This window comes from Otolemur garnettii, unplaced genomic scaffold (assembly GCF_000181295.1).
Source record: "Otolemur garnettii isolate 467f Iridium unplaced genomic scaffold, OtoGar3 scaffold00001, whole genome shotgun sequence".
In the NCBI taxonomy this organism is placed as follows: domain Eukaryota; kingdom Metazoa; phylum Chordata; class Mammalia; order Primates; family Galagidae; genus Otolemur; species Otolemur garnettii.
Genome location: NW_003852396.1, coordinates 54,089,577 through 54,101,852, shown reverse-complemented (window position 1 = coordinate 54,101,852; position 12,276 = coordinate 54,089,577). Strand labels below are relative to the sequence as shown.

Below are 12,276 nucleotides of genomic sequence, written 5' to 3'. Positions count from 1 at the left end.
TTTCAGAATAAAAGCCACATGCACAAAGAAAAGAGTCAGGTCATCCTAAAACAGGATTTAGTAATAGAGTTCATTACCAAAAAGTAAGACTTTCTCTGGAAGTTGAGACTTTCCTGATTAATTCAAGAGATAATGACCAAGGAATCTATTTGGCCATCTAACGCATTCTATAATCTGAGAAGCCAAACTGAAGGTGTGAGGTGTTGCATGTTGTCTTATAAGAAATGCCACTGAAGAGAGAATATATTTTAAAAAATAGTCAAGAAAATTAAAGTTGTAGTAAATCTCAGCCACATACACCTGAGCTGGTGGGTTTGAATCCAGCCTGGGCCTGCCAAACAACAATGATGGCTGCAACCAAAAATAGCCCGGCGTTGTGGCAGGCGCCTGTAGTCCCAGCTACTTGGGAGTCAGAGGCAGGAGACTCACTTGAGCCCAGGATTTGGAGGTTGCTGTGAGCTGTGATGCCATGGCACTCTACCCAGGGCGACAGCTTGAGGCTCTGTCTCAAAAAAAAAAAAAAAAAAAAGAACAAGGACACTGAGGAAATAGGAAATAGTATTAGGAACTATAATACATGAACAAATAAGAAACACTCAAAATACTTGGAAGAAAAAGTTGAGATTATCTTGAAAACAATCCCAACAAAAATAATAGAAAATGAGAAAAAAAACTATTATAGAATATAAGAAATATCTGAATATAAAGAGTTTCAAAAAGAGAAAAAAGAGATGGAAATTATTAAAAAAAACAGTATACAAAAATTTCCCGGAAGTGAAATTTCTGAGTTTCCACATTACAGAAACTATCAGGTATCGCCAATAGGAGTTCTCCTCAATAAGAACTTATTGTTCAGCCACAGGAATGTGGTTAGCTGGAAGCCTCAAGCTGTTTTCACCCTTAGCATATGCCTCAGTTATCTGGCCAAGGCCTCACACTTGAAGCCAACAATCAGTGACTCAGCAGGATAGGGATACTGGAACTTGGCCACTTATACTCAGTACTGGATTCCTCTAAATCTTAGTTTGAAACTTTGTATTAGAGCTCTCCACTGGGTTGGTTAAAACCCAGATGTAGGTCATTGTATGAGACTTTCCCCACCCAATCCTGGTCTGTTCTACTTTTGCCTTTCTTAGGAGTTTTCTCTTAATAAGTCTCTTGCATTTACAAAGTCCCTCTGAGTGTCTGCTTCCAAGAAGACACAAAGGACATACACATCGATGGGCTGCACTAAGAATTCAGCATTAAAAAAAAAGCAAAGGCTCTTGCTAAAGTATTATACATAATTATGAAATTTCAAAAGATCCAAACTTATTTTAGTGTGCAAATGAATTAAATATCAAAGCAGGTCTCATGTAAAGAACTGGTGATTGGAATAGTAGCAAAGTTCTCAATTGTAATGCTGAAATCTAGAAGAATGTAAAGAAGTTTCTCCAAAAGTAAAAGAAAACAGTATTTCCAAACTAGAATTTCATACGCATGAAAACCAAATATCTTGTTTGAGGATAGATTAAAGACATTTTGAGACACATACAGTTTCAAGAAATTCATTTGCAAATAGCAAAATAAAGAATTAAACCAAGAAAGAAGACACAGGATTTAACACGTAGCATCCTACTTTGAAAAAAAGTGAAAGGAATGTCCAGGGCAATGATCAGATTAAGTTTAGATGCAGCTGGCCACAAGCACAGTGGATAACCCATCTCCATCCAGTATAGAGTGGATAGATGGTTTGAGAAGATAACTTTAAGAAGAAAATTCTATCAGTGTGTAGAATAACTGATAAATTTGAATATATTCAGGAAAAATTTAGAGACTTAGCAAAAAGTTTAGAATAAATTAAGAAAACTGCAAAAAATTATGCAAAAATAAAGTTAAAAGAAGTACAAAAAAGGAAACAATTATAGTATAGTCCATGCCTTAGATATGGAAATAGTTGTAGAAACATAGTGATGTGTATACTAATTATTAATTTGGCTAAAAATGCTGATATTACTAGTTTGGAAGAAGGAGAAATAACGATGTATCTGATAAGGAATGACAGGGTGTGTGGGGGTGAGGTGCACTGCAGAAAACATTCAGAGATAAGTCTTTATAATACGTACATTTACAAAATAAAGGCAATAACTATGCAATAAAATAAAGATAAAATCCAACAATGGTGGTAGAGGCCTGTTATTTAGAAATAGAGTAGAAAATAACTGATGAAACTGCTAAATAAATTTTAAAAAGTGGTTCTCTCAGTATAGAAAACAGGAATAGATAATGTGATGAAGAACTTGTTTTTATTATAAATCTTTCAATACCTTTTTAACTTTTAAAATGTGTAATTAAAAAAAATGAAATATGAAAGAAAAAATCCAAAGAACTAAGCACTGTCAAGTGAGAACTAGGTTTGCTAACTTCTAGTAAAGATATTTTGTAACTACGGGCACTGACTCTATTAACATGCAATGAAGACCAACTTCCTTTACTGTCTCTTTCATTTTTATTAATAAATGATTACATAGCAGAAGATATTAAAATGCAAAATACATAAAGTAACTACAGACCAACACACTAGAACCATATGTTATTTTCTTACTAAGGAGTAAGGTAAAAAAACAAAATGGACTTACCTAAATTAGTAAGGTAGTAAGCAATTTTTTCATAAGCCTGTAATTAGAGAACAAATAGTGAATATCATTTGTTTCTTTTAGAAAATACTAGTATTTACAGGATTCATAGAAATATCTAAAGTGTGTTCTATAAAGTGGTTACATTTTACATTAAGTAGAAACATTTAATATAGCCCAAGAATGTGGGGAAAGGGGAAAGGGAGGGGAGGGGAGGGGGGAGGATGGGTGGAGAGAGGGTGATTGGTGGGACCACACCTATGGTCCATCTTACAAGGGTACATGTGAATCTTTTTAAATGTAGAATATAAATGTCTTAACACAATAGCTAAGAAAACGCCATAAAGGCTATGTTAACCAGTTTGGTGAAAATATTTCAAATTGTATATAAAACCAGCAACACTGTACCCCATGACTGCATTAATGTAGCAGCTATGATTTAATAATTAAAAAAAAAAACTTAGTACAGAGTTCTTGACATCTACATATATACACAAAATGAATGTAATATAATCATGTATGTAAATATGTGTATATGTAGACACGTTTAGTAATATCTGTAATAGCAAGTCTTTTCTGATAGCTATTTTTACTTCCATTTTATTAATCAAGGAAAAGAAATGAAATGAAAAACGCAAAAGTTATTCAGCTAATCAATGGCTTAGCTGAGATTTAAGTTCTAAATTATAGTGTTTCTTTTCTATACTGGAAGGCTAAGTTGAATTCTATAGCACCTGTAAAGAAGTTTCCAAACTATTGCAAAAAACAGTGTGTAAATTTACATTCTTAAAGGATAAAAGTGTTTGGATTATTTAAAGCTACCATATGCATATACATGTAACTGCATAACCACATAAATAATTGTTGTTTAGTTAAATTATAAATTCCAATAACTCTGCCTATTGGCATGCAAAATTAGAAGGTGTGCATTAGGACCCTTCAAAGGTTATTCACTTTTTCTGACAGTTCTTTCAACTCAAGTAGTATGACTGTTCATTTTAGCTACGATTTAAGTCTACCTCCTTCTAAGATTTAAAGTGTTACCTTAAGCCAGAAAGGTTACACTGGGAACAATAGTCTCATTCTACCCCTGGTGCGGAGTTTTTGCCTTTTATTTTGTTTTGCTTTAGCTATATTCACAAGCTATCATTTCCAACTTTGGGGGCAAGATTACCTTGAACTCCAACAATGTTCATATTGCAATATATGTGTGTTCTTTTCCGTGTTTCATTTTTTAAGACCATCTTAGCAAGTTCTCCATGGAGTGCCGCAGGATGGCCTCCTTCAATCAACAAACAGCATTTGAGCAGCCACTATGCCTCAAGCACTGACTTTGCCATCCCCATGGGAATGAAAAATTAGTTCTGTTTAAATAACTGCCATTCAGCTTGCGCCAAACAGTGGTTCATATATATTGTTATTCTCAACAACAATGTTGTCAATTAGGTATAGCAATCCCCATTTTCTCATTTTACAGAGCAGACAACTAAGGCATAGAATGCCGGGTATCTTGACTGAGAAACTACCAAGTAAGCGGCTAAGCCAGGATTTGCTGTTATGGCTCTTTGGCACCATCTATGACATGCCAGGTCATATAAACAGTTGCAGATTTTTCTCTTATGCAGTTGATGCACAAAGGAATTACAGTAACTTTTGGAAGAATGCCATGAAATATAAAAGATGCTGTAAAGCTGCAAGTGGAAAGTTTTCCGGGGTATTCAAGAACCACATCATCCAAGGCCCAAACCCTACAGCTGACTGGCACCACCACGCTGATGAACTATGAAATCTATCCATGCAGAGTAACTTGATAAGTCCTAACTACAAAGTGCAGAAAGGAGTTATGATTTAGACATGTCCAGTCGTATGGTATTTGGCAGCAATCACTTTGCAGGACAACCTGTGAATGTGTGAATGTGTCAAATGGAATGTGTATGTGTTTGAAGGAGAGAATTTTGGGGGGTGCTCAAGGACAACTATTCTGGCTCTTATAGAATTCACACACACACACACACACACACACACGATGCCATGTTGGAGAACCCATACTTTTAAAATCACCTGCTAGTGCATTTAGTAAGCTGAAATTGTTTTATTCGTACATATTAACTAGGTTAAAATACTCATTAAGAATTTCTCATGCATCAGGTAGTATTGGAAGAACCAGATGATACTGAACCAAACAGACAAGAGTCTCTACCTTCATGGAACTTTAATTCTAGTGGATAGAGACAAATGACAAAAAGAATATGTAATTGGTCAGGAAGTGAGAAGTGCTATGAGGAAAAACAAAGCAGGTTGAGCGGAGAGAGTGGTGGTGGGCACAGAGTTCCATTTTATAGAGTGGTCACATAAGTCCCTTCAACAAGGTGGCACTTCAGCAGAGCGCTGCATGAAGTGAGGGAGGAAGCCAAGAAGCAGAAATCTGAGCTGAGCACCTTGGAAGCACAGAAATGGTAATGCAAATACCCTAAGATGGGCACTGACTTGATGTGCTCTGTGAAGGGCAGCACTAACCATGTGAAGTGAGTCAGAGGTCTCACAGAGGGAAATCTTTTCAGGGCATAGTGAAGCTTTTAAATTCACTGGGAGCTGAGGAGTCATGATCTTTCCAGTAACACCTGGTTTGGGGCATTATGCAGAAATCAGTTGTGGAGAGAAAGAGAAGCAAAATCAGGGACTGTGATGGGGGTGCATTAGCGAGTTCTCCACCTGTTTTTGTGCTTCTGATCTTTAAGTCAGAGCCCCGCCATCCAGCCTTAGCTGTGAAAATGAACTCCAAACAGACTTTGCAGAATCAAAAGGAGATTGCTCTTTTCTAGTAATCCACCTTGCTGAATTTCTAGAAGCCACAGACATAAACATGAACCAAATGAACAAAAACATTTATTAAACAGCAAACCCTCTTATTAAATGAGACATTTGGCACCACCTCCTTTCCTGGTTAAGATGTGTGGTACAACCCTTTGATCTACCCTGTTCCATAATAACCTATTTATATTGTAATTGTTACCCGTAGCAAGCAGGTATTAAGGGAAGTTAGAAGAAGTATTCTCATGTATGCTCTGGACTCTAGAGACAGAAATGGATCAGTAATAGAGAAGGATCCAGAACCATTAAGGAGTAGTAATGTTAGCCAAAGGTAGGGCGTAGTACATGGATATTGAAATAAAAGGAGGAATACAAAAGGGAACTCATTCTTTTATTAGCCATGCTGAAATAGTTTAATTAGTATAATTTGAGATTTTTAAAAACTATAAAGAGTACTTCTGCTCTGATTTATTTATTTTTTCTCAAAAATTACTTATTAATCATCAGACCAGACAGCTGTCAGGCTGCTGTAACATGACAAAATTAGGAAAGGTTTGATTGTCATGGAAGAAGAATATACATTTTTTGATTACTTTCACATTTTAATTTTTATAAAATTAAGAAAAGTAAAAAAATTTTAATAAAATTTTTAGAATATTTTTATAAACATATCCTGATGCGATAGTAATGCAGGATACTTTTTGTACCTTCATGTAACACGGAATTTTCAAGAGGCAGCAAAACAAAGAAGAAAATGATAGAATTAGGAAAAGAGCAACTCCTGGTTTGAAATCGTATCTTTGCCGATTTGTTTTTTTAAGCTATTTCCCTAGTAAAGGAATGTTAAAAAATAATAAGTTAAAGTTTTACTATTGCTTAATTATTTGCAATTTATTTTTGGAAGATGTAGTTTATGATCTTGACTGTGTATCAAAATTATATTCCCTTAAATTAATGATTTTCTAATACTATTTTAGGGACTGGCTAGATAAGAATTACTAGAGAGCATTTTTTAATAATTTGGGATTTTCTTTAATAATTTGTTTCAAATACAGATTTTCTAGATCCACAAATGAGATTCTGAATGGAACTCAAGGATCTGTGGTTTTTCAAAAGTGTTCTGGGTGACTTGATACATAGTAAGATAAGGAAAAACTCTTTTATGTTACTTCCATTACTGTAAAATGAACTTGTAATTAAATTTTGATTATATTGGCCCATATTTTTCTTTCCAGTGAGTATTTACTTATGGACTCCATTATCTACTGCCTTTGAAATGTTTAGAGAATATACGATCTCACTGGTTGTAAGTCTGAATTAGAATAAGTGCTACAAACCTAAAAAAGACATTGAAAATATAACTCCAACCACAAAACTAATTTTGAAAACATAAAATACATAAGATGCTAGGATATTTGGAGAATAAAATATTTCAAATTTATTAAAAAGAATACTCTAATGTCTTTTAGGCATTAAACAAGAACTTGGAGATACAAAAATGAGAAAGTTAGAGCCTTTGCTTGTAAGAAGCTTACACTGATAGTGGGAGACATGACATATCACAAGCACTTAACACAAGCACATTGACAAAAGGGATTGTTAAATCCTACCAGTAGCATCAGAGAAGGGGTAGAATAGGCATGTCCAAATACCTCATGAGAAGAATAAACAGAGAGAAAAGATTATTAAATTATATATATGAGATTGAGAAAAAGCTTTATGGAGGAAGTTACCCTTAACTGAACTTTTCAAATATAATGGATTTTCTCCAAGGAGACAAAAGAAAAAAAGAAATGGCATTCCAGATAGAGAAACACTGTGAAGCAAGAGAAGGGAGTATGATGTGGCAATGGGACAGGTGGACAAGTGGAAGGGATTCTGTAGGTTGGAGCGCAGGATAGGTAGGAAAGGAACAGAGTGAGGTACAACCTTAGACAAGGAGAGAAAGAAAAACCAGCTTTATTTTATCTTATTTGCAGTTTTTGGCCAGGGTCAGGTTTGAACCCACCACCTCCAGTATCTGGAGCTGGTGCCCTACTCCTTGAGCCACAGGCACCACCCAGGAAACCAGCTTTAAATAATGCCTGGGCTCTCATGCAAGGCTCATGATCTGGAATGTCTATCAGAGGCAACAGAGACCCTGTCAAACAGTCTAAAGCTCATGATCAAATTTGCAACTTAGAAAGATCTTTCCAACAGTCATGTGTAAGGGGGACATGTGTTTGGAGCAGACACACAGGGAGACCGACAAGACAACTGGATGCTGCAATAGTTCCAGCTAAAAATGACAAATAGCCAAAGTAAGGAAGGGTTAGTGAGGATGGTGAGCAGGGAATGAGTAACAGAAATGTTACAGGGGCACTGATCTGGTGAAAGAGATAAAAGAAATGTGAAGAATTGCCTAAAGTTTCTGGCTATGTGTACTAAATACCAAAACTTCCCAATTTAAAAAATAATGACTGATTTAAGATATTTTGCCATGCCTACAATTTATAATTTCATGCGTACAGATTATGGCTGAAAAGAAAATTAGATTAATAAAATATTGTGGTTGAGACAAAGCCCTTCATTTGGACAAAATGGAGGTATAGGGATCCTAAACTTAGGTCATTAATAAACAAAAAAGAAAATTTTATTAGCTGTATAGTTAGCTTTGGCCTAAAAATAACATAATAACAAGGAGCATTTTGTTTTCTAGATGAACATTTTTGATGGTATAATGTTTGACATTAATGGGTTTAGTGTGTTCTTATTTGGTAAAGCCCTTAAATTAATCCTGTGTATTCAGGTGAATCAGAAGGGCCGTTTAATAATCTGTGTAGTATCTTAACATTCTGAGTAGGAAGGGAATGCATAAATTCAAAAAAGCATTGTTATTTTGCACTAATAAAATCTGAGAAATATAACCATTTTGTTTCACATCAGTTGAGTTGGTCGTATAGATCACTTCCATTGTGCTAAACCCATTTTGAAATCTCCTAAGTTAGTTGCAAAGGCAAAACAGAAGTATTTATGGTCTGTTTTACTTCCAACAATCCCCAAATCTTTTTTTTTTTGAGACGGAGCCTCAAGCTATCCCCCTGGGTAGAGTGCCATGGCATCACGTGCACAGCAACCTCCAACTTCTGGGTTCAAGTGAGTCTCCTGCCTCAGCCTCCCAAGTAGCTGGGATCACAGGTGCCCGCCACAACGCCTGGCCATTTTTTGGTTGCAGCCATCATTGTTGTTTGGAGGGCCCGGGCTGGGGATTCGAACCCACCACCTTAGGTATATGTGGCTGGCGCCTTAGCTGCTTGAGCCACAGGCGCTGAGCCAATCCCCAAATCTTTATGCCAAAATGCTTAACAAATAGGAATAAATGTTTAGAAAAACAAGTTAGTTCTGTCTTCTTCCTGAAACTAGGGAGCATTGTTTTATAGAACTAAGAAGTTACATAGGCTCTAGTATTCAATTAAGTAGAGCTGTTGAAATCTTGCAGATCTTAAAAGATTGTTTTTATGACCCAAATACTATTATCCTCACCTGCCTTTTGAGGTCTTAGTTCTATAATTAGTGATAGAACCCATAGAGTTTAGCCTTTTTCTTTTCTGTAATATCCAAGTACTTTACAAGAAAGAACACACTAAGGCTCATCAAACACATAGACTTAAAGAGAACAAGTCACGTTTGCACTTTATGAGAGAGAGAGAAAACCATAGGTAAGAGAGCCAAACACGATGTTAGAGAGGGAGTGGTAACTTAGGATGGGGGAGGAGGTGGAGAAGAATCAGAGTTTAAGGAAATGGTGATAAAGAGACAACTATAAAAACATAAAACTGGAGTCTGGTACAACAATGAAAACTAGCTAAATTTTGATTTTTATAATCTAAGTGATAATAAAAACACCCTCTACTAAGGAAATATTTTTAGGTAAAGCTTTCATTTTACTTAAGTGTAGGTTCTGATCATGAGTTGAGTCTGAAGAGTTCCTCAGCTTAACTGAGAAGATAGCTATTCCTTTAGTTGGGAACAAAGGATTGTACCTTGTACCTGAAGTTTCTGTTCCTAGATCTGTCATGCTTGCCTTCCTGTGTAAACATTAATTAACCATATTTAGTTTATTTAATTTTCTTTGTTTGTGAAATATTTTTTCTATCTTCCAAAATATTATGTCAGTCCATTAATGTACTCAAAATGTTTATGAGTATCAGTAGGTCTTTGGAACAAATTTCTGAATAAATACAGGAACTCAGGTTGTTCTTCTGAAAGCAATAATAATTGATGGGGTGAGAAGGGAATAAAAAGCCATGAAACCATTAACCATTAACCATTGATTACCTCCAATGTGTACAATGAGAATTATAGTATGAAGGGAAGTGGTCCCAGCTCCAGCACAGACTGATACAACATTCCTAGTCCCATCACACCCATGGATACCAGAGAAGGCCTGAAAGTCAGTCCCCACTTTTCAGAAAGCTTCATGTGTATGCCACAATGCCCTGATAGCTGTCTTGTGGTGACCCACCCCTAGATGGAACTTTGTGAAGTCCTCTTGTGCCACCATGCTCATAAGCACCTGCTTCTAGCCTATAATAGCCATTCTAGTAATTGGCACTGCCTGTGTGGGGAGCCTGCCAATCTGCCTGCTGGGACTCTGCAGCTGCATTTGTCTGGCCAACTCTCTACAAATGCTACTTGATAAATTTGAAAATAGCAACTATTACACTAGATGTGTAGGTATTAATATAGAAATGCAAGAAACATAAAAAGGAAAAAGAATGAAATTCTCAATAGAACACGGCAAGTCTTCAGGAACATACCCCAGTGGAAAGAACATTTATGAAATCTATGCAAAGAAATACAAAATAATAATCTTAAGGAAACACAGTCGGATATAAGAGAACACAGACAAAGATCAATGTAACACAAAAACAACTCATGATCTAAAAGAGAAATTCAACAAATGGACTGATATATAAAAGAACCAAACACAACCTTCAACAACACAGTATATCAAGCAAAATAAAGAATTTCTGAACTTGAAGACAGGTCTTTAAAAATAAGTCATCCAGGAAAAAAAAAAAGGAATAATGGAACACCATTAGTGCAAGTGAGTGGGATGTTATATTTAAAGCACAGAGCAAGGGAAAAAGACTTGTCAACCAAGAATACTATAGTTAGCAAAATTATCCTTCAGAAATGAAGAAGAAAAAAAGGCTATCCCAGACAAGCAAAAGCTGAGTCACTATATCATCACTAGACCAGCCTTACAGAGTGCTGGTCTGGAAAGAAAAAATAATAATTATTATCATGAAAACTTGTGAAGTATAAAACTCAACATTAGAGGTGAATTAATAAAGTAAACTCATAACACTCCTGTGAAGTAATGATGCTATGAAATTTCTCAACACTCTGTATAATGATTTAAAGACAAAAAATTTCAAAACAATAACTGGTACAATTAGTAGACATGAAATATTTAATAGCTAAAGAAGTAAAAATTGAGAAAATGGAAATATAAATAGTGAGAAAAGAGAAGAAGTCTAGAGTATTTTTATTCATCCAGAATTAAGTGGTTATCAGCTTAAAATAATCTATTGTATCTATAAGACCTTTTATGTTAGCCCTTTCATAACCACAAATAAATAAGAACAGTTACACAAATGACAAAGAGAAAGAAAACAAAGCTTTGAACCATAGAAAACCATCAAAACACAGAGGTAAAGAAAGAGGAAAAAAGGAACAATGGATCTACAAAACATAATTAACAAAAGAGCAAGAATAAGTCCTCATCTATCAACAATAACATTGAATATAAATGGAATAAATTTTCCAGTTGAAAGACAGAAAATGGCTACACAGATTACTAGAAAACAAGACTTAACTATATGTTATCTACAAGAGACTCATTTCATCCTTAAGACAAACATATTGAAAGTGAGTGGTTGGTAAAAGATATTTCATTTAAATGGAAGTCAAAATCAAACAAACATACTTTATTAGATAAATTAGATTTGACGTAAATAACTATAAAAAGAGACAAAGCAGGTCATTATTTAATGATAAAGGGGATATAATAATGATAAATATGTATGTACTCAAAATTGGAGGACCAAAATTTATAAAGCAAATGTTATTAGAGTCAAAAAGAAAGAGAGAGTACAATGGAATAACAATAGGGAACCTCAACACTTCACTCTTAACAACAGATAGAAAATCTACACTGAAACATCAAACTTAAACTACAGCATTGGCCAAACAAACCTAATAAACATTCACACATATTTTTCCTCTAAACCACAAACTACATATTTTCCTCAACTGTACACAGAATATTCTTCAAGACGGACCATGTTAGGCCACAAAACAAGTTTTAACAAATTTAAGGAGATGGAGATTATATCAAATATCTTTTCAGATCATAATGGTATAAACTAGAAATCAACAAGAAAAACTTCAAATACATTACAAATCCATAGAAATTAAATAGCAGGCTACTAAAAAAATCCCCAAAGTTTATAAAGAAATTAAAAGAAAAAATTAAAAATTCATTGAGACAAACAAGAATGGAAACACATCATATCGAAACCTAGGAGACAGGATTTTCAAGATGGCTGACTAGAAACACTGGCTGCAAGATTGTTTCAGAAAGAAAGAAAAGCATTATATAAAAATACCAAATGAACAAACAAGGAAACAAACAAAATAACAGACCCCCCCAAAAAAAATCAAAAAAAGAGCAAGATTTTGGCAGAGGTAAGCCACCCCCCCCATTAGACTTGGAGCACAGTGAGAAGGGTTGTTGGGGATTTTGTTTCACCTTCTTTCACATCTCTGCAAGTCACCAGGTGCTTAAACTGCTGGAGAGTCT

The 12,276-nt window shown here is 35.1% G+C and overlaps 1 protein-coding gene across 1 annotated transcript in view; it reads right to left on the bottom strand.

Moving 5' to 3' along the window:
• Positions 1-12,276, bottom strand: part of ANO3 (anoctamin 3) — a 413,466-nt gene that overhangs the window by 28,374 nt on the left and 372,816 nt on the right. The window contains 1 exon segment of the mRNA XM_003781189.2: positions 2,619-2,655. Coding sequence (XP_003781237.2) covers positions 2,619-2,655 — 37 coding nt within the window.